At 35.3% G+C, this 27,082-nt stretch overlaps 1 protein-coding gene across 8 annotated transcripts in view; it reads right to left on the bottom strand.

The window, feature by feature from the left end:
- Window positions 1–27,082, bottom strand: part of THSD7A (thrombospondin type 1 domain containing 7A) — a 257,860-nt gene that overhangs the window by 187,169 nt on the left and 43,609 nt on the right. For 7 of the 8 annotated variants that reach the window (XM_085538562.1, XM_085538563.1, XM_085538566.1 and 4 more), the window contains one exon: window positions 5,206–5,714. In XM_085538562.1, the coding sequence (XP_085394688.1) occupies window positions 5,206–5,365 (160 nt within the window). In that variant the 5' untranslated portion in view covers window positions 5,366–5,714. Of the gene's footprint in view, window positions 1–5,205; window positions 5,715–27,082 lie in introns of those variants that run through there. The other variant, XM_015853615.3, reaches the window with a different exon arrangement.

Raw genomic sequence — 27,082 nt, 5'->3', positions numbered from 1 at the left:
TTCCAATTAGTATGGCACCTGTGATTCTGTGTGATTCTTTTCTAGCCCGACACTGGAAGTTCAAGACTTCTGTTGAGTCAGCACTGCTATGTAGCAGTCAGAGTTGATAGTTTGTCAGAACCCTGGGAAATACAGAAGAATCATCCTTTTCCTAAAGTGTACACTATTTTACCCACTGAGGACAACATCTTAACCTTTTTAATCAATGACGAATTCACATTCTTGCCACTCCATGGACCATCATTTTGACTCCAGCTCAAAATGGTGACGCAATGTCTCATGTTTCCAGTACCCACCTGCTGCAAACTTTGTGATATTCTATTGTTGCCACCATGCTTTCTAATGCACTGAAACAAACATCCAGATCCACAGAAAGTTTCCTTGTTGTTATCCACCAATTTGCTTGGATGAGCAGAACAAGACATTCTTCATTTTGTGGTGCAACTGTTGTGTATCGCCATCTATAATGCAGTTTGTCCTTTATGTTGCTGTCACCACCCATGATCAATTTTTCTTGTCCCACAACAAATATTTGAAATAAAGATGTGATTCAAACTGTTTTACTTTACTTTTACACTGTTAATCTTTCATGCCTCATGGAATTTTCCACCACACTTTCAGCTTTTCCACATTTGATTTGTATGCAAAGTTTTGTAATATCCACAAATGCCTGAATTATTAAGATACATTTTTATTTTATACATTTTTACTTTTAGCATTTATATTTCTTTGTTAAAACTTTGAGAGCTACTGTTGTTACACTGAAGATGACGCTAGAAGTAATTGAAAACATAATGCATAAGAACATCTTAAACCACTCCCACAAGCGTACTCTCACTTTTGTTGTTGTTGTTGTTGTTGTTGTCTTCCTAAATTTGCACACTGTATTCTTCAGGAAATCCAGACGATCTCAATTCACATAACCATTAATAGACAGCTCAGTGTCCTTGCTGATAAATATTTTTCAACTTCATAACTCCAGTGTTCAATGATGTGTGTCTACCTCACATCAGAGAAATCACCACCTCTCAGTACAGCAAATTCTGTTCAATGAGTATTTAAGAACTGCAATTCTCTACTTCAAGTCATCAAGCAGACAGACACAGCAGCTCAACTCTGGGATCTGACTGTTTCTTCATCTTCCTGTACAAAACCAGATATTCTGCACTGTTGAAAACTTTGCTTTGGTTTATTCTAATGGAACCAGATGGTTTTGTCCAGTGACAAGGAAAATTAAGCCAGCTGTGTATTTCTATCTGAAGAAAATGCACACCATGGGATGCAAACATTTGGTAAGAAACCTGAAGTTTAAAGACTAGCAACAGTGATCAACTATATCCATCTAAATGTCATGTAGTACACTGGAGGTCCACTAACACACCATAATTCCAGCATAAACATGCAAAAGCAAATACTCATTCTCACTGTTCAAGATTTTGAGAATTTATTCAATTCAGTTTCAGTTGGAAAAGTAGAAATGATAGTGATGGCACCCATACTGTGACATGGTGGAGACTGGAAAGGAACTCTGGAAATCATTTGGTCTAACCTCTCTTCTCAAGGCAGATTGCTGACAATACTGTCCATGCAGAACTGAAGATCAGTAAACCATAAAAGCATTAATGTGAACTTTGCAACATTCCTTGGAATTTTATAGTAGTAGATAGAAGAACAGTAGTAGATTGAATACTCCTCAGGGGTTATGACTCTAAATTCCAAAGTGCAGAGAACAGTCCCAAATCTCATCCTCAATTCTAAAAGCCAGTATCAGGAAACTATATCAGGTATCATAATTGCTATTTTATAAGAGAAGGAATCTTCTGCTCAAACCTCATGACATCTGCAGATTGTTTTCTGAGACATTCTTAACACACTGCAATAAGCTGGTAAAGAAATCACAGAGTAGCGTACACTGTGACACAAAAACAGCATTTTTCTCAATAAGTGGAGACACTTCACAGAATCACAAGGGTTGGAAGGGAGCTCTGGAGACCTAGTCCAACTCCCTGCTTTAACAGGTTTATTATAGTAGGCAGCAGAGGAAAGCCTTCAGATGGGTTCTGAATATCTCCAAAGACCTTACAACCTCACTGGGCAGCCTTTTCCAGTGCTTTATCACCCACAGAGTAAATAAGTTTCTCCTCATATTTGCATGGAACTTCCTGTGTTCCAGTTTGTGACCGTTTCTCCTTGTTCTGTTTCTGGGATCCACTTAAAGGTGCCAGGCTTAATCCACTTGGCTCCCAGCCATTATTTATTTATAAGCATGGATAGATCCCCTCTCAGTCTTCTCCAGGCTGAACATTCTTGGGTCTCTCAGCCACTCCTCAGAAGGGAGATACTCCAGTCCCCTTATCATCTCTGTGGCTTTCTGCAGATGGTCCCTGTCTTTATTGAACTGAGGAGCCCAGAACTGCACACAGTACTCAGTACTTCAGTAATAATATGTACCAAAAGGCATACACATACACACACACACGTATATACATATAAATTAAAAATAAATAAAATCTGATTTACTAGACACAATCGTAGCCACACATTTGTGACTTATGTTGCATTCACAGAAAGAAAAGTTAATACTGTCTCAGTTGGATGAACTCACTACTGCTCAATCAAGTATTATATCATCTCCTCTGATACTTCAATTGAAATTTCAGCACTTTGTGCTAGATATCCCTTCAGATCACTGATGAACTGCTGTCCTAGTTCTATTTCTAAAACCTCCCGACAAAGACAAGGGGACGAAAAAGAATCAGTAATATCCAACTAAATATACTTGCTATACCAATGAAATGAGAGAGAGATCAGAGACCAAGACAGCAACAAATAACTTTACCAGTCTGAAAGGATACTTTATCAATAATTCTAAATGCATGGCAATGTCTAGTTCTCCCCAGGAGGAACACAGATAACCCTTAAAAGAAACAAGGTTACAATCAAGCAAAGTGGTATATTGCTTTATTATAAGCAAAAGCTTATATGACACAAGGAAGTCCAAATACTCCTACAGGCTATTTTGTTTCCTCTCTTATTCCTGATCAAGCATAAGAATAATGTAATAAAATATAGGAAATTGAAAAGCAATACATCGTATTTAAAAAGTCCATTTCTGCACAAAGATAGCCTATATTCATCAGACAAATCTACTTGTAAGAACTCCCTCAGTGTAAATGAGAAGTACACAGCAAATATAAGGAGTTTTATTTTTCTTGGTTGTTTGTTTTTTTTTTTCTTTTTTTGACACAAAGGAATAGCTAAGAAAAGGAGTGCAAAGCTTTAATTAGGCTGCTAATGCACTACCTTATTCACTCCGTCTTGTCATTTACTGTTACAAAAGAACCACCCTGACTTGTTTTTCATAACATTATTGTCAAATCACTGAGGTTAAGATATTAAAAAATATACAGTGAACATGCTTATACTATTCCTTATTATGGATTAAACAGAGCAGGGAGGTCACAGAAAGGAGTGTTTAAAAGGACAAACTAGCTGTTCACTAGACAAAGTAATTATATCATACTTCTAAACAAAAGGTCTTGGAGGAAACAAACTCAAAAAAATCAAGTTTTCTCCTGGTTTCACTGACTTCAGAGCACACGTGCTATAAGCAAAGTAAACATAGCAACTCCATAGCAGACTGGGAGCTCATTTTCATAACTACTGGTTAACTATAGTTATCATACTCAAACTGTCTTACTATTAGCATCTTTAAATACAATCTACTCAACGGAGACAATAACATTTTGAAGTTTATTCTCCAAATGCCCAATAACTTGCTTAAATGCAAAGCGCTACTGTTATTACTACATTTTCCTATAAACTTGTGCATCTATTTTCTCTTTTTTAAGTGCATATCAAGTATTTAAAAAGTCTGCAATGGAAACAAACTATGTTTGGAATTTTACAATGGTTCAAGAAAAAGAGAAGGAAAAAAAAAAAATGTTCATCAGTATGACTGTGCTACTCATCTTTCAGAAGGAAGTGAAAGTTGCAAAGGATTCTCCCTTCCTCAAATTTCTCTTTCTAGCATTATTGGAAAGCCTGTCTTCTTGTTTAAATGAATTCCCTTTTAATCCTTTGCTTGAGCTGCTGTATGGATAGAGCCTCTTAAAATATTCAGGATATTGCTGTGATTGTGAATTGATCTGTTTTTGTGGCAGAAGGCTCCATCCAGGAAAGAGAACATCTTCTCAAAGTTGTTTTTCAAAGAAATTTGGACTCCTTTACTATCTTATTATTAATTAATAGAAAAGCAAATTTAAAACAAATGTCTGCTTTTGGGATTGGCTTATTGCTGTCAGCATACAGGGAAAAAAGCCAACTGCCAAGCCAATGTGAAATACTAACCAGCTTGAATGTTTTCCATTTCCTAAAGGAGATTTGGAATGTTACACAGGAACTAACACAATACTGGGGAACTAAAATGCATATATTCCACCATGTTAAGATTCTGAATTAGTTCAATACACTGATAGACACAAGACAGACTTTATTAATTTTTAAAGCAAAGTTAAGGTTGAAGCAGCATTACAACTGCAATTTTTAAAACATACATGTAATTCATTAGCACTGAAGTAAAGGAAATTGTCAGTCTAGCATGGTGCTGAATCCACATAGCCTGTTTGTCTTTGGCTCTTTAGTTATGAGATCTGGCATCAGTTGGATTATTTCACCTAATCCATCATTAGCTTTCACGTGTCCTATATACTGTGCAACAAACCTAAATTTAACAAACCCAACTCCCCGTCAATTACCACGCTGAATATATTACATGTCAGCACACAGCATAAAGATTAGACACGCTGCGTTACATCCTTCTTTGTGAAATGCCAATATTTTTAGAGCACCGTTAACACTGCTGACTCCAACTGTAACAAATGGTCCTATCCATTGTGAGCAGGCACTAGAGCCCTGACCTTTGATATTTACATACAACACAGAACTACTAAATAAAATCAAAAACCTCAACAGACCCAGAAAACACTTGACAGGGTCGTAAGTGTGGGGTTTTTTAATTGCCATATTTGTTTGGCTGGTGGAACCCTGGTAAGCGACCCAATTTGTTTTCCCAGAATCCTGCACATAAACATTACTAACATATTTAACTTTCTCTCTCCCCGTACACAAAGCACACAAAAAGGTTACTGCTTACAACAGAAACTAAACATGCTGCAACTATGCTTGCACAGCATCCTTACTTACCAGTCTTCCACAGATAAACGGACGAAGTTTGGAATTCGCTCTGTGCCCAAGCGCCCCAGTTCCCCAGCAGCAGGACCACCAGCACTCCCACGCAGCAGGCTGGTGAGGTGGAGAGCCCTGGCCCACAGAGGAAAGCAGTGCTCCCCTCACTCAGCCCCATGCCTCCAGCAGCCCGCGTCCAAAGCCCACAGCCCAACTGCGAAACCTCCTCCGAATAATATTCCCTTCTTCAAAATTTTTTCGCAGGGAGAAGCAGACTGGAAGCCTCACTCTTGCTTTTGTGCATGTCAGTTGCAAAGGAAAAACTGTTTAACGCTCGGGAACAATAGAGTCCTTGCTTGCTCTCGCTACAGCGGCTGCTGCTAGTATGGTTGCTGCTCCACTCTCTTCCATTCAGCGGTTAGTAGCAGTTTTCCATCAGCTAAAAGAGAGGCAGCTGTCCGCAGGGGGCTCCAGCTGACTGAGCAGGTTATCTTGCGCTGGGAGGCGGCAGCAGTCATTTACACCAGCTGGAGAGAGCGAGACAGAGAGAAACAGGGATGAGGAGGAACACAAATAACCCAGCGCTGTAATCTCAACACAGAGAGTGGCTGCGAAAGCCTGGCTTCCCAGGCATCTCTCCCTGGAATAGCCCAAATGGCACGCGCTAAGAAGAAAAGAAATCATCATCAGGCATGCTTCAGAAACACAAGTTGTGCAACCAGAACAGATAGAACTGGTGTAACATTATATTAATTAGGAAAGCCTAGTACACTTGTACTGAAAGCAACATACGTGCGGTGTTAACCATTTTGTAAACAACAATAAATAAGTGATTACTCATGCGTTAAATAGACATTCAAGTCCCCACAGAGGGAAATGAAAGGAATAACAAAAGAACAGCCCACAACTTTATTTGCATATTTGTCAAATCTGTTTCAGGTAATAACATGCACCTCTCTACACTGTGTGGATGTGTAAGCACATCATCCCTGTGGTAGATGAGGTCTGCATGTAACATATAATGCAAAATAACATTCTTTCCTATCCAGTTAAGTATGTACACATATATACATGCATAAATGTCAACTGTGTAATTTAAAGTAATTTGAAGATCAAGTTATCAATCATTTCTAAAACCAACACCGAGTTTTACACATGAAAGTATTCAGGATACATTAGGCTGTCATGATGATGCAAAAATGTGGAGAGAGACAAAGCTTTTAAAATAGGCATTCTTATCTTTTCCACCCATTGCCCAGCAAACAGATGCAGTAACAAGCCTAAAGATCAGGTTTCAGACATCTATAAACTGCAAAGCAAATGAGAAATTTTTAAGGAAACTGTTACCATATCCAAAAAGTTCCATTCAAAATGCAAGCAGCCACAAAAACACACTGCAGGAGCACATGATCCAGAGTTTTAAAAGGATGGACCTATTGTTGTTTAAAGAAGAAACCTTCAGTGAACCTCTCTTGGGATGCCTGTCATTTTGCACAACCTTCTCAGACTCAGCCTTTTCACATGCATTTGATTAAAATCAGCCATGATCAAATAATTCCCAAGTCTTTGCCTGTTTAAATATTCTGACATCAGAGCAAATTAGCAATGTTGAAGGTTGCAAATTCGTCTTTGTTTACTTTCCACTCTGTTACGCCTCTAAGAGGGAATTAAAGGCTCAGGGAGCTCTAGCACTGTGAGGCTGTGATTAAGAGAGATAAGCAAGTGTGGATTACTGTTCCTCAGCTGTTGAAAAACAGGCAACAATCAGGAGATTATAGGTTGATAAGGGATACATAGAAAGCCATGATCTTAACAAATTTATAGCATCCTGATGCAGAACTTGCAACCTCAGCTAAAGCACTTCTCGAAACAGATTTTAATTGCTCCTGATACATCATACTGTGTTCAATTTAGGAAGCATGGAAACCACTGCATCCTGTGTTTTGTTGAGCAAGACGAAATACTGTCAAAACAGTGTCCTCTGAGTTTATAGAATTACAGCAATTCCACAGGTAAATGCGAGGTTAAGTTATTCACATACACATTGCTTTTCATGCCACATTGAATGTATTCAAATATTCAATCTAATGAAGATAATGCAAACTTCATAATTTCTGAAAAATATGACAACATATTTAAGGGCTTAAAAAAGTTTTATGACCACCAGGAAATTTGTGGCAACTTTACTGAATTATTCAGTTAAACTAAAATATATATTACACATGTGATACTTTGAAAAAATAAGATTAGAGATGTTGGCTTTTTAGCTGGAGATGTACACCAGGAGGAAAAATATATATTCTATGGGGTGACTACGGGCATAGGCACTGTATACCGAGCAGACAGACAGCAGAATTTTTATGAACGTCTAAAGAAAACCTCTAAAAATGTTTCATACAATGAGTCAGATCATCTGGAAACATCATCAGGAAACAGATCATCCATATAGTTGGCACAATGAATCAAAGTGTTTTTTGACAGCAGAACAAAGCAGTATCACGCAAGGGTGAATACACATACACAAACATTCAAACATTTTCTTTCATTTATGCAATAAAAGCACATACTTCAAAAATTTTCAATAAATTAAAGACTATGAAAACTCATATTTGCACACTATTCTTTATGGCAGTATTGTTTTTTTTTCTGACAAATATCAATAAAGTACAGAAAACTAATTTCATCTTCATTGGTAACTATGATGCACTTAAGAAATATGTCACAGAGAAAGAAAGGAGGCAAAACTGAAAATATTATGTAGATGTAATTGTTTGTCTAAAAAAGCAGTAAGGATTCTTGAAGAGCTGTCTTTGGTAAACACTCAGCTCTGAGCTATGTCATTTTTGCAGTCCAAGCACTCATCTGTTAATCAGAGCAGTAAAGCACAAGCAAGAGGAGAGTAGGCAAATGCCTGAAGACACCCTAACCTATCTTCAGGAATTAGGTTTCAGACACAGAAGACTGTATAATACAGATTTTAAGCTTCAAATGTACTAGCATGAGAGAGTTGCTGGTAGCCTTTTCCATGTCAGTGTGCCCAATATATTCTGACCTATCTGCTATAGTGGGCAAGGGTCTTCCCCCAATGCAAGCACAATTTCAAGTCCACAATGACATCCCATATCTAATTATGATCTAATGATCATAAATAATCAATCGTTTGCAGTTTACAGACATTCCCAAATACAAATTTATGTACTGCTGAAAAGAAACCTCTGACAAAGCATAGAAATAAACTACAATCATCATTAATCTCTGAATCAGTAACTGCTGTACCTTACAGCATCAACAAATGAATCTCGGTAGACTCATATTCACATACGTTCATTTATTTGAGGAGTCAGTAAACTGACATAAGTGAACTAGAAGTTAGCACTTTTCGACTTTCTAGGGAAATATGAGTGATCTCAACAGCACTCATGAAAACAAGGTAGTCATGAAATATTAGCATTATTTTGTTCTTGTTTTCTAGCATTAAACAGGGGATAACAAAAAAGTAAACATACCATATATTTAGTGAAAAGAGAAATGAGATCAAAATACCGATCGTACAGACACCATGTCTGAAAAGTTGCCTGCCAAACAGAATCTCCCTGCTAGTATTAGTATATTCCTGTACTAACAGGCAGTCCCATTTCATAAACCTATTGCTGTTTGCAAAATGCTATGATTCAGAGCTTCAAGATCATCTTATGTTCTGTGCTGAAGACACTGTATTTCTAAACATAAAAAAATAAATTAATTAAAAAGCATTAAAAGACCACAACATACATATGGCACATCAGCCTCTAGACTCAGCAATACTCAATAAGATGCATGTTCAGCATCTCTTTTGACCACCTTTAACTTTGTAGGCCCTGCATAAGCCAGCAACTTCATTAAAGCTTCAGTCTGTTCTAGATGTATAGAAGATATTTTACAAACTCTTCCATTTTCCTTTCTAAATTGTCTGTGCTGTGTGACTACTCAAATATCAGAAAATTCAACTAGATTCTAAAGAATGAAATTTTTTTCATTTCCTATGAAGGATATTTAAATTCCGCCTAATCTGAACTCTGGTTATTGAAATTTGCATCAAAGACAACTTTCTCCTTTCACATAGCTATGAAAAGAACAAGTGTTGCCAAAGATAAGTAAGCTTATTACCTCTCTAGAAAGGGTTAGAATAAATAGAATATCTAGTGTTGGAAGGGACACATAAGGATGATCAAATCCAACTGCTGGTTCCACACAGAACCACCCAAAATTCAAATCCTATATATGAGTGAGAGCACTATACAAAAGCTTCTTGAACTCCCAAAGGCTTGGTGCTGTGATCATTGCCAATGGGAGCCTGTTCCAGGGCCCAACCAATCTCCTGTTGAAGCACCTTCACCTAATATCCAATTCCATGTCGTTCCCTTGAGTCATATCACTGTCACCAGAGAGCAGATATCAGAGCTTCTCCTTTACACTCCCATCATGCCTGCACGTCCTCATGAGAACTACCCTCAGTTTTCTCCGGGTTGAATAAACCAAGGGATCTCAGCTTCTCCTCATACATCTTACCACCTAGACACATACCCATCTTTGTTGACCACCCTTGGATGCTCTCCAATAGTTTTCTGCCTTTCTTACATTGTAAGACCCAAAATAGCACACGGTGCTCAAACTGAAGCCATGCTACTGCGGAGCAGATTTGGACAATCCCTTTCCTCAATAGGCTAGTAGTTCCCACACCCCACAGTATGGTATTAATGAGTTTCTTACAGACAGTAACCAAAGGATTCCCATTTCTGAAAACAGTTCTGTATTTTTAACCTGTTGACCTGATTCAGTCATGATATTAGAACACTCTTGCATGCATCCTTTGACCTGATTCAGTCATGATATTAGGACACTCTTGCATGCATCCACTGTAAGGATGCAGTGAGCCCTTGGATGTATCTACTGTAAACTCATACAGTGCACTGTAGTGGTCACACATCTGCCTTTTAGAGAAGACAGATGTGTGGCATGTTGACTTATATGCTTATTTCAAACATCTAAACAACCCAAGTAACAGCTCAAACGAGTTTGTTCTCTCTCTGTTCACCTGCATAAAGTCACTCACTAAAGCTTCTAGATCTGCATTTTTTAAGACCCCGACTGACTTGCTTGTAGAAATTTTACTACAGATGGAAGTGTGTTTAAATGATTCTCTTGAGATAAGACCTTCAAGAGAAATCCAGACCAGAATATATTGTACAGGGTCCCTTCAGGCTGTGGAGTTTTGAGCACTTCTCAGTAGAATCAGTAGTGGTCTATTATTTTTCTTTATATGAAAGCTAGAGAGCCTAATTAGGGAAGATACAAGAAATACGATACATGTGAACAACCTTTGAATATATCAAAACATACTTTGTCTCTCAAAACCTGGCAGATTCATTCCTGAATTCCAAAATGAAATGTCTTGTAGAAAAACCTGCAGCTGAAAAAATTGTTCTTTAGGGAACCTAAACATATAGCCTCTAGGTGTCACACTTGACCATGTCATGATATACTACTTAGGGATTTCTCATTCTAACACAGCAGGTAACAGACCTTGATGTTATCTTTTCAAGGAATTATATTATTAAATATCTTTATTTCAAATTTGTAATTAAAAAGAGAGAGAGAGAGATTAGCAATTTTTTGCCTCTTTCATACAAGTCACACAGTGTTTAGTTTTTGACAGATAAGCTGTTTTGGAAAACATCAGTAGTACCACAATGTATTTTAAAATTTTTCTTTTGAAGAATGAATTTTCAGGACAAATCAGAAAATTTTTAAGATATATATGTAGGTTTTGCAGAGGTAAGAAAGAATTATGCTTAAGAAATCATTAAAAATAATAAAACATTTCAACGTTTCTAAATAATTACTGCAAAATCTCCTCAATGAGAAAAACTTATTTTTAGAACATGGATGAGGATTCTACATGCATAAATGCACAAGCTCCAGGAGGACCATGCAGCAGCCTTGCAGTACCTCAAGGGGGCCTACAGGAAAACTGGGGAGGGACTTTTTAGAAGGGCGTATAGCAACAGGGAATGGTTTTAAACCAGAAGAGAGTAGATTTAGACCAGATATTAGGAAAAAATTATTTACTGTGAGGGTGGTGAGACACCAGAACAGGTTGCCCAGAGAAGTTATGGATGTTTCCATCCTGAAAGCATTCAAGGCCAAGCTGGATGAACTTTGAGCAACCTGATCTAGTGAGACGTGTCCCTGCTTATAGCTGGGGGTTGGAACTAGGTGATCTTATGGGTCCTTTCTGACACAAGCCACCCTATGATTCTATGATCTAGCTCTAATTTGACAAATTCCTACTTTTTATTAAGGAAAATAAGTGATTCTTGGATAGATTTCTCTTTTATTTCACATTGTTTGTTCACTGCTTTAAAAGCTTGTTGAAGCCTAGTATGTCGGTGAAAGTTTGCCTATCCAGTCTTTCATTTCTAAGGCGTTTTCTTCAGATGCAAGAAGACACAATTTAGATATTACTTAAATGATTTATCAACTTATGTACTGCTGGTTTTGAGCAGTTTTCTCAGTTTTGGAGCCAAAATTATTTTTAACTAACTTCCCTTTGGTAGGGAACAAACAATACCCCTGGCCTGGAACATTCATGTATAAAAGCATTCTTTATAAGAAGGCACACATTAAAGTACTGCAAGGAGGTATTTGAAGAACTGCTTGCTAGTAGATAAGACTGGAGAATGGCAGAAGGTCACACCAAATTGACTAGTTACACACTTCCTCTACATTCTGAATGAATACTGTACTTTCTTTGCAGACTGCACTGGCTCCAGCAGCAGACTGTATGAAGCTGAACTTTTGCAAGTATCAGAAATGGATGCAAAAGCACCTCTGAAGTTCCTTCTTTGGAAGTGTCATCTCTATCAAGAAATCAAGCTCTGAACCTTTTCTCATCATTTCAGAGATCTCTTTAGTTGCATCTGCTGCTACGACTGCAAGATGAAGCTTGCTGATCAGTAGTAAAGGAAGCATGCATTTGATTGTAGATAGTACATTTGATAGTAAAGGAATTTGCATTGATTGGAGAATCAGAATGTGATGGAGTAAGCTCTTGCACTTGGATTTTCTCTTGAAGAGACCACACCTACAAGTAACTTAAACACAAAATTCATAAAGCACAATACTACTTATGGTTAGGTTTTGTAGTGACATGTGAATCATGCAAATGCATTTCTCTCTCAAATACATTTCTAAGTTTAAGACTGTCAAATTCTCAGTTTCAGAGTAACATTAACCTATAAAGACAAAGATAGGAATTAGAAAAAGCATTAAAATTACTTGTCCCATTCTTTTTAATGAATAAGGGAAACGGTAGTTCCTTTCATGTGCTAATAGAAATATTTTCATGAGGAAATTGGTGAAATTTGTCATCTAAAAACTTTTTTTTTGCAACCTGCAGTTTGGAGATAAGCTTGCACTTTGCTTTTGATAGAAGTGATCACTGTCCTTATCATGACCTCTGAAAAGAAGTTTGCACTTGGTTAGAAATCCTTTTGAAACTGGGGTAACAGCATGAGACTCTTTAGATGTTGCTGAGAGGAAAAAAACTTAAAATTGGGTACAAAAGTGAGCATAAAACGTAAAGTTAGTATCTAGGCCACTAAAATTCAAAGCTTGGTAATGAGCAAATGACAGGAAGAACTAAGAAAACAGACTGGAATTAGAACAAGAAACCTAATGGAGGAAGTAGCAACAATCAGAATTTCTATGCATATACTATTTACTCTTCAGCCTTTTAACATATTTGACACACATCTATGGTTTGCTCACCCATGTAATTATTACTTCAAAAAGAATGAAGCATTTTTTAAATCTAGCTTTAGTTATGTAAGTTTAAGAACAGTCTATTACAGACTTCACTAATGGAGAAAAATAAATAAAATCAGCTCTCTATCAACATGCCCATTTGCGCTAAATTTTCACACAGGAACACAGGACGTCAATGGGGCTTTCCAAGTCAGCTCTCTTACTCCAGTGTGTGCATATCCTTTTCAAGATTTTTAAGGTCACTGGGAACAGCTAGCCCCTATTTTGAACCTGTGCTTATCTTGAAAATAAATAAGCTTATCCAGACAATTTGCTCACTGGTAAAGAAAAAAAATAACAGTTAAAAATGATAGTAATGATATGTAAAAACAAATGAGTAGAATATACACAGCACTTGAAACACAGGCAGGAAAATTTCAAAGACAACAGTGAGTACTGAAATCCCTGGCAAGGAGAACAGAAAGACAGAGAATGGAATAAACAAAGAAAATCAGTGCCCATTATTGCTTTTGAAAATCCTCTCCTGGGATAGCTTAGTAATTTGCACATACCAAATCACCTTTAAACAAAAGCCACCCTCAGTCAATTTTAAACCTTCTCCTTATTAAAATCCTATTGATTGATCATTCTTCATCTAAACGTTTGACAAGCCAATTTCCATTTTCAAGGAGGGAAACAGTGGTCTTCTTTTTGAAGACATAAATCACTGAAACACTGTTATCAGTTCTCAAGTTAACTAATTAATACAAATTAATAAGCAAATTAAGTAAGGCTGCTCTTTATTTCTTTTTCACCCATCAGCCAGTATTTTTAATGGCTTCCAGAAACTGACGGATTCAGAAGTACTGACAAAAAATAAGTAGTAAGAAGTAGGTTATAATGATTTTTTAACTTCATAAGATTCCAAATTAGCTGGACAAAAGTACAGTGTGTGTGTTATATGCTGACTTCAACAGATCAATAAACAAGAGGAATATAACTTGAGGAAACCGATTAAAGCATCTAACTCCATTTTGACATGAGGTCAAATTTAAAACCTGTTCCTACCAACAAATCTTCCCATTGAAAAGCACAGACTACTATCGTTGAAATCAACTCTGTAGCAAATTACAAAACAAAAAGGAAGGCAGCAAAATGAATTCTAAGACCATATTAATAAAAAGATGATTCCATTTAAAACCATGACACTATTTAGCCTTGACCATTAATAACTAGATGAGAAATGCTGATCTGCATCAAGAAAACCTCTTCTAAGTGTTGCCTTTTCTTCCTCCTTTGCTGTTACAGAACTGTCCTCTTCCATTGCAGCAGCTTTTTTCTCACAAGAAGAAAGCAAATAACCAAACTCAAGCAAGTGCAATAGGTAACATCACAACCACATATAATTGGATTTTCTGCATACAGATCACAAAGCACTTAGCACAGTCTGTGTGCTATGGAAAAAAATCTTCTCTAAACTATTAGCATTAGCATTAAAATTAGAGCTTCACTGGGGGGATCAAACCAAGCTTAAGGTGATGTGACACTTTCAAGACAGAAAAAAAAAAAAAAAAAAAAAAATTATTGAATTGTCACCATTGTTCTTTCCTATGGTGACAAAAGACATTATTGCCAGATTTCTCCAATCACAATTAAACTTGCATATTCAAAAATGAGAGAAAAAGATTTCCAATTAAACATTAGTGGCAGCCTTGGTACTTTCACAAGTTGAACCCATAGGATCTGAAAATAACCCTAGTGACTAACTGAGTAACCCTACATACTAACTGAGGAAGTTAGTATGTAGGATTATATAACTAATATAAGACAAGTTATTTTGATGTATTTTTCACTGAATGAAACAAAAGGATGGAGACAAAAAGAACAAGGATTTTTCTCACCTATCTCATTAGTACTGAAATAGTGAAGGAAATTTCAAACCTGATGGCTCTAATTGAGAATTGAAGTCACCTATTAGCATCCAGCTATGTGAGTGGACCATTATTTCCCCATGACAAAGAAACTTAATCTACATGGGTGAAATGAGGTGAGGAGCACTCAAAAGATGAAGCGCTATTTTGAACTGCAACAGCAGTGTCTGAATGACACAGGTCAGGTAAAATAACAGCCTTTGATCAGGTAAAGTGACTCAAGTTATAACAGAGCCAAAAAAAAGAAGAAAGAAAGAAAGAAAGGAAAAAAAAAAAAAAAAAAAAAAAAAAGCATGTCATGCATACAGCAGAAGCCAAACTTTACATAAGAATCTAGTTCCTAGAGTTATCTTTAAGATAAGAGCTGGAGCTGTTCAGCCTGGAGAATAGAAGGCTCCAGGGAGCCTGACAGCAGTCTTTCAATACCTAAAAGGGAGCAAAATGAAAGAAGAGGACAGACTCTTTAGCAGTGTCTATTGCGACTGGACAAGGGAAAATTATTTCAAACAAAAGGAGGGCAGATTTATACTGGATATAAGAAGTTCTCTACCATAAGGATGGAGAAGTACTGGGTACAGGTTGCCCAGAGAGGTCGTGAATGTCCAGTCTTTTGAGACATTCAAGGTCAGACTGGAACAGGTTCTGAGCAACCACATCTAGCTGCAATGTTCGTTGCAGGGAAGTTGGACTGGTTGACCTTTAAAGACTTCTTCCAACTCAAAAAATTCTATGATTTTATGAATGATTTCTGATTCTTTCATCTTACTGTTTGATTTGTATATGTTTATTTATGTATATGTAACATTTATATATACACATTTAAATATATATTTAATATTACATATAAATTTAACATGTATATAAATGTTCCAAACTCAACATGCACATATACATATATATACTTATAAGCATATGTATGTATATATATAAACAAAAAACAAAATTTATGGCAATTTAAATTCTCTTAACATCCATATATAAATTTAGATACATGATACCTATTTAAGCCTATCTGGCATTTATATCCATACTTAAGCAGAAGCTTATTCCTTTAGATGTCCCATATAGTAAGAGTAAAGTGATAATTTTTACCACGTTTCCAAAATAATTTCACCAGTAGCCCAATCTCTGTTGCCTACAAATGCTTCTACATACACTCCAACTTTAATGTCTCCATCATACCTACTAAATGTAGGAAGTAATTTCTATGTATACAAAAGGTATTTTTATTGAGTTTTGTATCAACCAGAAGAGAAAGCCATTCAAATTTTTACATGAAGAAGTATATACACACACAAAAGATCAGACACATATGTTCTACATACTTCTAAGGCTGTTAGAGAAGCCACTATAAACAATTTGTTTTGAAGAGCTTGGTAAATGACTGTATGTTAAAACACCTCATAATTTCTATTTTTCTCATGGACATACAGTCATATAGCATATGTAGAAGTTTGCCCATATGTCGCATGTACATATGTCTGAAGGTGTTTAATTATTAATATTTTATCATTATTCATATTTTATATGATTTTGAATACATCCTAAACATTGAACTTGCTGAATAGCAGGGTACACTGTATCTCACTTAGGCTAATATGGTACAATTCAACAAATTACTTTCCTGAAAATTACAAGGTTGCTATAGAAAAGTATTAAACTGATAAGATTCAGAAAAGAATTCCCTTCATTATGTCAAATAGTTTAAGGAAGCATATGCCTACATTAATTCCCCTCTATCAGCAATTGGTTTACTGTCAGCAAACTGGAAGTACCTTGTGAATCACAATTACTATTATTATTTTTTTTTATGCAAAACTGAACTATATTGAGTCATCTAAGCTACTATGATCTCTAATACAAATTATTTTTTTATTTTATTTGGCTATACGCATTTTGGCAGAACTTCTAAGCTCCCAGCCAAGATCTAATTTTCATTTCTAAAAGGGACTGCTAATGCACTGTAGGTTCTCAGTCTCTGTTGGAATCAGGACTTCTAATTTCATGACCTAAATTTAGGTGAATGCAAAGCTTTGGTAGAAGGAAAAATATATGTTTTGGATCTTTGGAGTACAATACTTCTCTCTCTCTCTCTCTTACATACATACGAAAATGGAATTCCCATTGTTCTTGGCCAAGAGAGCACTTCTTACTTTCTCCAAGTTCTAGGAGAGTATAAAGAAAATCATCTTTTACAGAAAAGATTTGTGTAGGGTTCTCATTGTAACAGTGCTACAAAGAAAAATTAATTAAAATACAAAAAAAAAAAATAGAATGGCATTCTAACTTCATTAACATCTTCAGAATGCAATTCAGAAATCTAGTCTCAATTTCTCCTTATTTAAAAAAAAAAAAGTTTGAATTTTAAAAAAGTGCAAGAAATTCCTCTTCTGTGTTTCATGTTATCTTTCACACTGTCATCCCTATGATAACCTGCAATTTCAAGTAGTGATCTTTAGATGCTAACAAAATTAAATGATCCCAAATGGTTTTCATAATGAAATACAAAAGATTGCATTCATTTGATTTCAAAATGGGCCATTAGCCACTGTAGTCTTAAACCATTAAAAGAAAGAACTAGAAATCAAACAATAAATAAACCTAATGCATACCTCTAAGCAGTAAGTAATTAAAATAGATAGTAAACATTTGCTTTATTGTTTGATTTTTTTCTCCTACTAAATTATGATTTTTGCAACAGTTCTTAAATGGTTTTAGCTTTAAATGCATTGCATAAATGAGATCATATTCATTGTATGCTCTTCATTAACTCAACTGATGGTGTTTTAATTCCTGCAACAAGGTCTAGTGTTCCTTTTACAATTCAGCACAGCTAGTGTGTGATGAGACTAATTCTTTTCTCTACAGCAGAACAAATTATTTCTTTGCAAAATGCATACAATTTTTAGCAAAGGTTATTGTTAAACTTTCAATATGTTCCTTGTCTTACAGCAGAGTAACTATTTCATTTTTAATTAGCCTTCCTTTGTCCTGATTTCCCTAATGAACTAATAACCCATATTCTCTCTGATAATAAATATGTTGAATAAACCTAAAAGAAGATAAGAAAGGATATTTAATGCAAGAGCTTTGTCTGCTATACTGAAAAACTTCAGTATTGTTATAAAAAGTAAATGCAGTTTAAAACACTAGGGGTTAACAGGAAGGCATAAATTTCATCACAAATCATTTTATTATGATTATTTTTTGCCTAAGATTTGCCACACATGTAATTCGGCAAACATGGTATTTTAAAATACATAGATATCGAATAAGCAAAACTGAATACAAAATTATTCTCATCATTTATTTTCAGAATTACAACACGGGAACTATGATGCAGCCTCTGGAAAAAATCATCTATGTTAAAATAATAAATACTGAGGTGTCAAGGGAACATCATGACCTTGTCCTGATGAAGACTTGGGTAAATAAGCTATAGATAAAAGGTAGTTGAAAGAGGTATTAAACGTAATAAACACTAGTATGTCAACAAGTGACAAAACATGACATGAAACTGTTATAAATACCCTGAAATTGTTTGCAGAAGCAGAGAGCACAAGGTGGGAGCAGTGCAGGCTGTCACAGAGCCACCGCCCACAGCCTAACAGTGCCACTGCCCAGAGTAAGGGCTGCATTATCCCCCTGACTCAGCTCAGCTGTGCCAGTCCACTACAGTGCTGACTCAAGCAAGTCTATTAACTTTCTAGACATGTGCATTTCATAAACAAGGAAATTCTCTGACATAGTAAAGCCCTCTTTGCTTAGTCCATTAACAAAATGAGCAGTACAGCACCATACCATTTTGTGTTCAACCCCAAATGTGACACATTCCCTCCCTCCCCCCTACTCCACCACAGTTTTGTTAGGATCTTCTCTGAAAAATGCTAGCATTTTATGCTGTTTGTTATAAAATAACATAGCCCTCTACAAAGACAAAAGAAAGCATTAACACCTTACCTAAAATAAGAGAAATAATTCTAAAGCTGAAGAACAGTTACTGGTGCGTATCTCTCATTCCTTCCTACCTCTTCACCCATAATGATAATTGTATCTGCAGAAAACATCACTATTAATTCTTTTCTTGTAGTTACAGAAAAGACGACTTCATCAGACATACCCAGCTATTTGGGCTCTACCTCAAGACACTTCGAATTTTACTCAGATATAAGAAGACAGTTACTCAGAAAGATAAAGCAAAGAAACAACAAGAACACTCACAAAAAAAAAAAAAAAAAAGAGGGAAAAGGAGAGGAGAAGAGAGGAGAGAGGAGAGGAGAGGAGAGGAGAGGAGAGGAGAGGAGAGGAGAGGAGAGGAGAGGAGAGGAGAGGAGAGGAGAGGAGAGGAGAGGAGAGGAGAGGAGAGGAGAGGAGAGGAGAGGAGAGGAGAGGAGAGGAGAGGAGAGGAGAGGAGAGGAGAGGAGAGGAGAGGAGAGGAGAGGAGAGGAGAGGAGAGGAGGAAATATACATACATACATATATATATATATATATATATATGTATATATATTGTATATTTGTATATACATAATATACAGCCCAACCCAGGAAAAATATAACTTCGCAATAACTCCATTGATTTATAGCAGATTGTAGTCCAAACATCCTGAAGCAAACTGTTACAGGTGAAACCTCTTCTCACCTGAGATAAGTTTCAAACCTCAGCACCCTGGACAGAGTCCGGTGAAGCTCCACTGAGTAAAAGCCATTCCTGCTCCAATTTTTCATTAAAATCAAGGTAAAGTCATTGTTTACAGCATTCTCCGTACAAGAAAATAATGAACTTTTAAAACACAAGTATATCTGGACTGACATAAATTTGAGGTCATCTGTACTTTGTTTTTTACAGTCAGCTACAGAAAGTGTTACAGTTTAAGCTTGCAATAAATATATATAAAACTTATACTGAAGTGTATCTATCCAGAAACAGTGTAAAATTAACCCCTTAGATCTATTTTACTGTACTGTACAGGAATTAAATACTTGAATTGTACAACTCAGAGATTAAAGTATTTCTTTCACAGTTTATATTTGTCAAGTGAAAAGAAGTCAAACTATCAAATGAACACAAAATAAATAAATAAAACTCAGCCACTGCACAGACTGAATAAAAATTATATTTGGCAAGTCCATTAAAATAGATTTTTTTTTAATGGAAAAAAATATGATCTACTTACTTCATCAAAGCCAAATGTAATAAAATGATATGAAAGTTAACAGAAAGGAGGTCATGGAAAGGGTAAGAAAAATCAGAAGTAGTACAGTAATCCTATCTTTACAGAAATGAACATAAACCCAAAAGCATAGATCAAGAATCTTTGCAAGGTCTTTCTTTGCCCTCATCTCAATGGTAAAACTGTTCATATTTATGATAAAGAAATTCTATTTCATAAAATTTTACAACCAAAAAGAAGGCAAAAAAAATGATAATTTAACATTGAAAAAATATTGACTTTATTGAGCCAGTGGACATCATCATTTTTAAAGTCAATGCAAACTGGATTAAATTTAAATCTCCTATTATCATGTAGAATATACTCAGATGAGGCATTTTGCTGATGTTCACTGCAAGAAATAAGTATAAAATTAAATATATATATTTATTTTAGTGATGCTCTTAAAAACAGGCTTAAATATTATTATTTGGATCCACCTGCAGGCCACTGCAGAAAGACTGCAGCTGAGGGGATGAGACAGCAGGGAAGCCCATTCAAGCTGATCCAATTTAGATATGCAAATTTTATCCTGCGCGTTTGAAAAGAACATTACGGCACAGCATAATTTGCACCTTGAGTTCCAAAGAATAATATTTCTAATCTAATGAAAACATGCCTTCATTGTTCACTTTCCCCCTCTCTAGGTTTTGTCCAATCTACTGCTCTTCTACCTATTTAAAACTGTTTTCTTCCATATTTGAAACAATTAACTAACATAAAGAAAAGGAAAATGAAAATAGAAATGTATTTATTATTGTAGTCACCTAATAAAGACAATATTATAAGTGCTTGACTCGTGATAAAATCTGTAACAGCAGGCCTTATATAAACACAACTTTGGGGATGAAATGTGAAATGAAGCAAATGAAGCTTAAGATCATGCACTGTTTGTTTATTTTTATTTGACTTGGTTGTTCTTAATAGTAATATTTGCTTAACGACTAACTTTTGCAAAAAATATATCTTTTTTTCCATCAAAGTGAGTGGAACAATGCTGAATAGCTCACACTGTTTACATCTAGAACTACCATTTACACATATTTCTTCTGATTCAGTGGTATTATTGATAGAACAAGATTGTATGCCTTCTAATTCATGAACATACATGTATCTTAAAAAGAATTAGCATAGCTGAACTAGCATGGATTCTTATTACTGTTCAGTATACACTAAACTCAATGCTTCAAAACAAATTTTCTTCTCAAAGTGGCAGATGAGACCCTTGCCACCTACCTTATAAATAAACCCAAAGCTTATTATTGCAACAGTAAGCAACATTAGAGAAATTGATAGAAACCTGGAACCTCAACTTTCTAGGAGTACATACACGACCACTGCACTGCTTCTTACTTCATCAGAAAATATAAGTTAATTCAGTAATTTCTAAATTCCACATCTTCATTACAATATCATTACAATATAGGTTGTGTAAGCAAACTGCAACTAGAAGAAGATCCAGAAAATACATGGTTAATCTGCTGAAAATAAGCTTAATTGAGGACTCCTCCTAAGTTCTCCGTCCAGAACAATAACTGGAATAGCCCCAGTACTGATATGAGTGGGAGCTCACACAGACTTCCAATCAGGAAATCAGCACAGGAAAAGTGCAAGGCCTATGCTTGTGCTATTTGAAACAGAAAAGTCTCAAAAATAAGTTAGCAACAGTAAGTTTGCAGTTACATGTCACAAAGAATGATGCTTTGCTGTCACGTAGTCTGGACCATAGGGTGGTGGACACCCTGGCATGTGCTGAACTGAAAAAGATGAGGGCAGTGGGTTGACCAAAGGGACACCAGGGATGTCTGGCATCTCCCAACCACTGATAAGTAAACATACCGTGTACTGTTGCCCTTATTTTTAACTCCAGAGAAGATTCTGTTCTTACCACCAAATTGGAGGGGAAAAAAAATTTAAAAGAAATGAAAAAACAACAACAAAAAAAGTTATATTTTAATGACATATTCTTGATAGTTTCATGAAATACCATATTATTTTGCACTTGATTCCAAATTGCTACACCAGCCTTAGCAGAAGTTTAATAACCACATGAAGAAAACTGAGTAAATGAGAATATTTCAGAAGTCACAAAACCAGACACAAATTTTCATATTATGTATGAAAGGTTGCAGGGGAGCAAAGTTGCACCGCATCTCACTCCAATGAAGTTAAAGACAACACATGAGATCTCTTTAACTGTATTCACTTATGTTTTTGCAATGAGAACCATATCAATTTGCTATTACCAGTATTCTTTGCTATATTTCTTGAAGGCAACATTTAGAGTTAATTTAGATATCAAAAAGAGAGTGCGGTGGTGTTTCATTTTATTTTATTTTTTTATGTACAGTGAACATTTTAAAAAGTAAGGGAAAGTTTTAAGACTTTCCAGAGATTCAGAGACATCAAAATAGCACAGTGCTTTGTCTGTTATCTTTCTGGAAGTAATTTAAAGAAAGAATTCATGGCAAGAAAATAATTCTGGAGTATGCAAAATGTTAATAGATGTCTTGAAAAATAATGTGTAAAATTTACTGTTTTGAAAGATATTAGGAGTGCTTGAAACTTTAATCTCAAGTCACATCATTCATATTATTTTCATCACTTATTAAATTGTGAAGTGAAATGATATCACAAAGTATAACAGTATTTATTATACTATTTACTAAAATATACTTATATCCACAATGAGGAAACAAAGATATTTATTGTTAAAGCAAAATATAATCAATATAACAAAATATTTAACACTTTTAATAAATGCTTTTATTAAATAAACATACCCTATCCTGAAAAGAAGGCCTTTAGCTAATTTGCAAAAAAAACATTCCTTTCTTTCTTGGCCATTTATAGACTATGGGTTATACGAGAAAATTCATACCTTAATATAGGATACAATTTGCATTTTTTCTACTAAAAATAACCCTGCTATAATTTAGTTTTTGCAATGAGAAGTTAACTCTACATTATAATTGTTTTCACTAACGTCCTGTTACAATTAACACTTTCCTTTCCTGCTTTAAATATAGCCTCCATTTCCTTTTAAATATGCTCTTCCAAGAAGATTAACAGATTAACATCCTACAGATATTTTTCATTGTGTCAGGAGAGGTGCAGGGGAGAGCACAACTGAAGTTTTCAAAACAAAGACTTTGGCAAACTGTGCAACCAAATTGAATGAGACGTTATTTAACTTTATTATACCATTTTACATAAGCAATAAAACAGCAAACCACAATTACAGAATAAAAACTGACTCTGTAAAAATAAGAAAAAAAAAGTCTATAAAATACATTTTACAGATTCTCATGTATGTTTGTTTGCAGGGAAAAGAAACAGAAGCAAGTGCATAAACAGATGCCCTTTCACAAATCTGCATTCTGTGTTTCAGTATACATCATATACAAAATAGGAAACTCAGCAAACACAACATATGCCCAGTCAAAGCTTTTAGTCACTTCAATCACCTTTCCTGTCATTTAAGAAACATTTTAATAGGAAATCCTTCATAATTTTAACATTAACATATTACAAGTAAATCCTGGAATCTTTCCTTGCACTCCAGGGAGAGAGACTTTGACCAAGCTGAAAGCCATTTGAAATAGGTACGTCAAAATTATTGGTGCAGTTTCTTCTTCTTCATATACTTGATTCTTGATTTGGAATAACTGCTCACTACTCCCTCTCAAATCTACCAGATTATCTGGGCATCACAGCCTCTCAGTCCAGTAAATATTTACAATACGTTATAGCTCCTGTTTTGGTGATTAACAAACCAGAAAGAGATTTTAAGCAAAGCTATCAGTTTAATCTAGCAAGGCTTTACATCCAGTACACCAGACTGGGTCAGACAGTTTTAATAGTAAGGCAATGATGCAGCCACAATAACTGAACTAAGGCTGTGAATTTTTAAAAACCCAGGGGAGTTACAGCCCCATTTACTCCATCTGTGATACACTATGGGGGAAGAGAAGCAAAATTTACTCTGTATTTATCTGCAAAACATCTTGTCAGAAAGCTATTTTCAGAAGGCAAAAAAACAAGTATAATTTTTGAATGTATATAAAACATCTGGGATACGATTATTTTCAGCAGAAAAACAATACTTACATGTTCCGACAAAAAGTACTTCTGGAAATAACACTTGTACAACCTGTGGAAGTTTTGAGAGCAATAGTTTTCATTAGAGCTGGCTGCATGTTTCTTCAAAGTCAGGGCCACAAAGGTCTACCCCTTTATAAGGGAGTAGTGCCATTCCGACCATTCCAAGATGAGACCCTGGGGGCTGTAGCAGTCATTCAGCCTCATGTACAGGCTGAGCTATTATTCTGTTGATTCCGCTTCTCCTTAGCTATTGCACTAACACAGGGTTGAATACAGAGACTGGCTGCACCCAACGTTAGCAAGTAAGACTTTACTCTCCATCTAAGGACAACTTGTTGTCTTGCTATAGGGTAGCAAAGGGTTATATGACCCTTGCAACCATCTAATCCATCTGGCATTAATTTTCAAAACCCTACAAAAATACAAACAATGCACAAAAATGTTCATATAATTAACTTGATAGGTAATCACCTACCATGTTCACACAAGTGCAGCCATTTCTGCATGCAGTAGGCAGATATGAAGTCCTAATGCACCTAATGCACATCATTTTTGTTAGCATAAAGCAAAGCAAAAAAAGTTGTTTTGTTTTTTTTTTTTCATTTAATGTAGCACAACTACAGAAAAGCACTAAACGTATTTTTCAGTCTAGAAGTGTTTGAAACTTTAGTTGTTATGCCAATATTGACAAAGATGTGAAACATTTGCTAATCAAATTTGACTGCACTTTGTCTACAGCAAGATAACTGACTTTTCAAAAACCTTTCTGTTAACAGTGGAATTTGACTTGGTATATGCAAAGTGAGGCAAATGTTGTATGTTTGAGTCAACTGCTTAGATAGTGACTCCAGTACTCAATGAGATCAAGTAACTATGAATACTAGAATCCACAGCTGTGTTGCATCCAACTGGATTATCTAGAACCAGTTCCCTATGTTGGTGATTTTGACAAGACTCCAGAAATAATTTTTACAATGAATTATAGATCTTTTACAAAGAAGGTAAAATCTTACTAAAATTATGGCCAAAACAACCTGATTTTTGTGGAATATCTCAAAAGTACTGCACAGGTGTGGCTGTTCTTAGTTACCTTGACTAAAGAGAGTGAGATTTTTACATAACTATTTCATACCAGTCATCATAAGATTTTAACATTTACTGAGTTATTACAAGATTTTGAGGAACAAGACTGTGTTGCAATATTAGAGATTAATCTGATCTTCACTTCTGAAATCCAGCTCTCAAGAGACTGAATTTTGGACTGGCTTTTAAATCTGAGAATTTATTGATGACCAGCATCCATGAACTATGCTTGCATAACTAAGAGCTAGCTTGCCCAAAACACTTGTGGGAGCTTGGTGTTTTAGCCCTTTTTGTTGTAAACAAAACAAACAAACATTGATCAAAGCATGACCAGTTTTGAAAATATAAACTTTGAATTGAATGAGCGTTATGTTGTCTACAGGTCTTTTTCCTCACCTGACCTAGAATTTTCTATCATTTAGTTCAGATTACTCTTCAGTGACCTCTTGTTTAAAATAAATGTACAAATTATTAGAATACTTATAAATGATTCTCAAAAGTATTTCCAACAACAAAACATTCCTTTGAGATCTCTTTTACAAGTCTATGTTCATCCACAGGAGAAATATAAGTAACCAATTTTTACAATTACATATTAAAATGTTCAAATATGAGTACAGACAGTAAACAATCATAAATACTGATAACAAACACAGAAAGTACTTGAATTTCTGTATTTGTTTGGGTATATGCAGTAAATCTACATAGAATACAAATAAAAAAGATCCTGATGTGTCTGCCTTAAAAAAAAAAAAAAAAAAAAGAAAAAGAAAAAGAAGAAGCAGAAGAAGAAGAAGAAGAAAAGAAAGAAAAAAAAGAAAAAAGAAAAAAACAGAGGTTCCATAGAATCATCACATCGTGCTTTAATTAATTTACAGTCCAAGTAAAGTACATACTAAAAAGAAAGACTATTTCTTTTCATTATAAACACCTGTGGACATCCATCAAGAGTAAGCTATCATACTGCGCACAAGATAAAAAAGGATGATCTAGTTTGTGAAATACAGTAAGAATAAGACAGAAGGGACTATCAAAGGAAGCTAAATAAGAGATTTTTTTGCTTAAATTGGGTATATACTTTCATTTATATGCAAATAGATTTTGAGACAAAAAAAAAAAATCAGCTGATAGATGAGATAAATTACAGACAAATTTTTTGTAATATATTTTTCTGTAGATTGAGAAACTGTTGTTTGTTTCTGGGAGGTTGGTTCCCCTGTTGGTTGTTTATTTTTTCTGTTTTGTTTCCTTTGTTTTATTCTACCTTGCATTGTAAGGAGATTTTGCTTAAAAATATACATATATAAGGTTTTATATATGTGTGTGTGTGTGTATATACATACAAAGCTTCCCTATTATTCTCCTGAAAAGTGTACCTAAATGGTTGCTTCTCAGATAGGCTAGTCGGCAAATACGGAAGCCACTGAAAAACAAGATGAGATATTATCTGAAATTGGATCCTTCTATAAAGCATGCTAGGAAGTGGTATTCTCAAAAGTTTCTAATGTATGAGACAAATAAAGACTAATAAAAGCTCAAACCTGCTGGAAATTATTGCTGCCCAGTCCTTCACCGTGCAGCTGCCTTATTCCAAAAGCAGGCAGAATAATAATAATAATCTTGCAGAGGTAATTTACTCTTGCTATAGATATAACATGAAAATGCTTCTTTAGATTATACAATGCAAAATAATATTTTGCACTTCCACTGTGCCTTCACAGCCATTTTCTTAGTTTGTTAACAATTAAAGCAAAACCGTAATTATTTTCCAACATTTGC

The sequence above is a fragment of the Coturnix japonica genome, chromosome 2 (genome assembly GCF_054131305.1).
Source record: "Coturnix japonica strain WE chromosome 2, WE-NBRP24, whole genome shotgun sequence".
NCBI classification, from domain to species: Eukaryota; Metazoa; Chordata; class Aves; order Galliformes; family Phasianidae; genus Coturnix; species Coturnix japonica.
The sequence above is the reverse complement of the archived record's forward strand: the minus strand, read 5'-3'. Positions and strand labels throughout refer to the sequence as shown.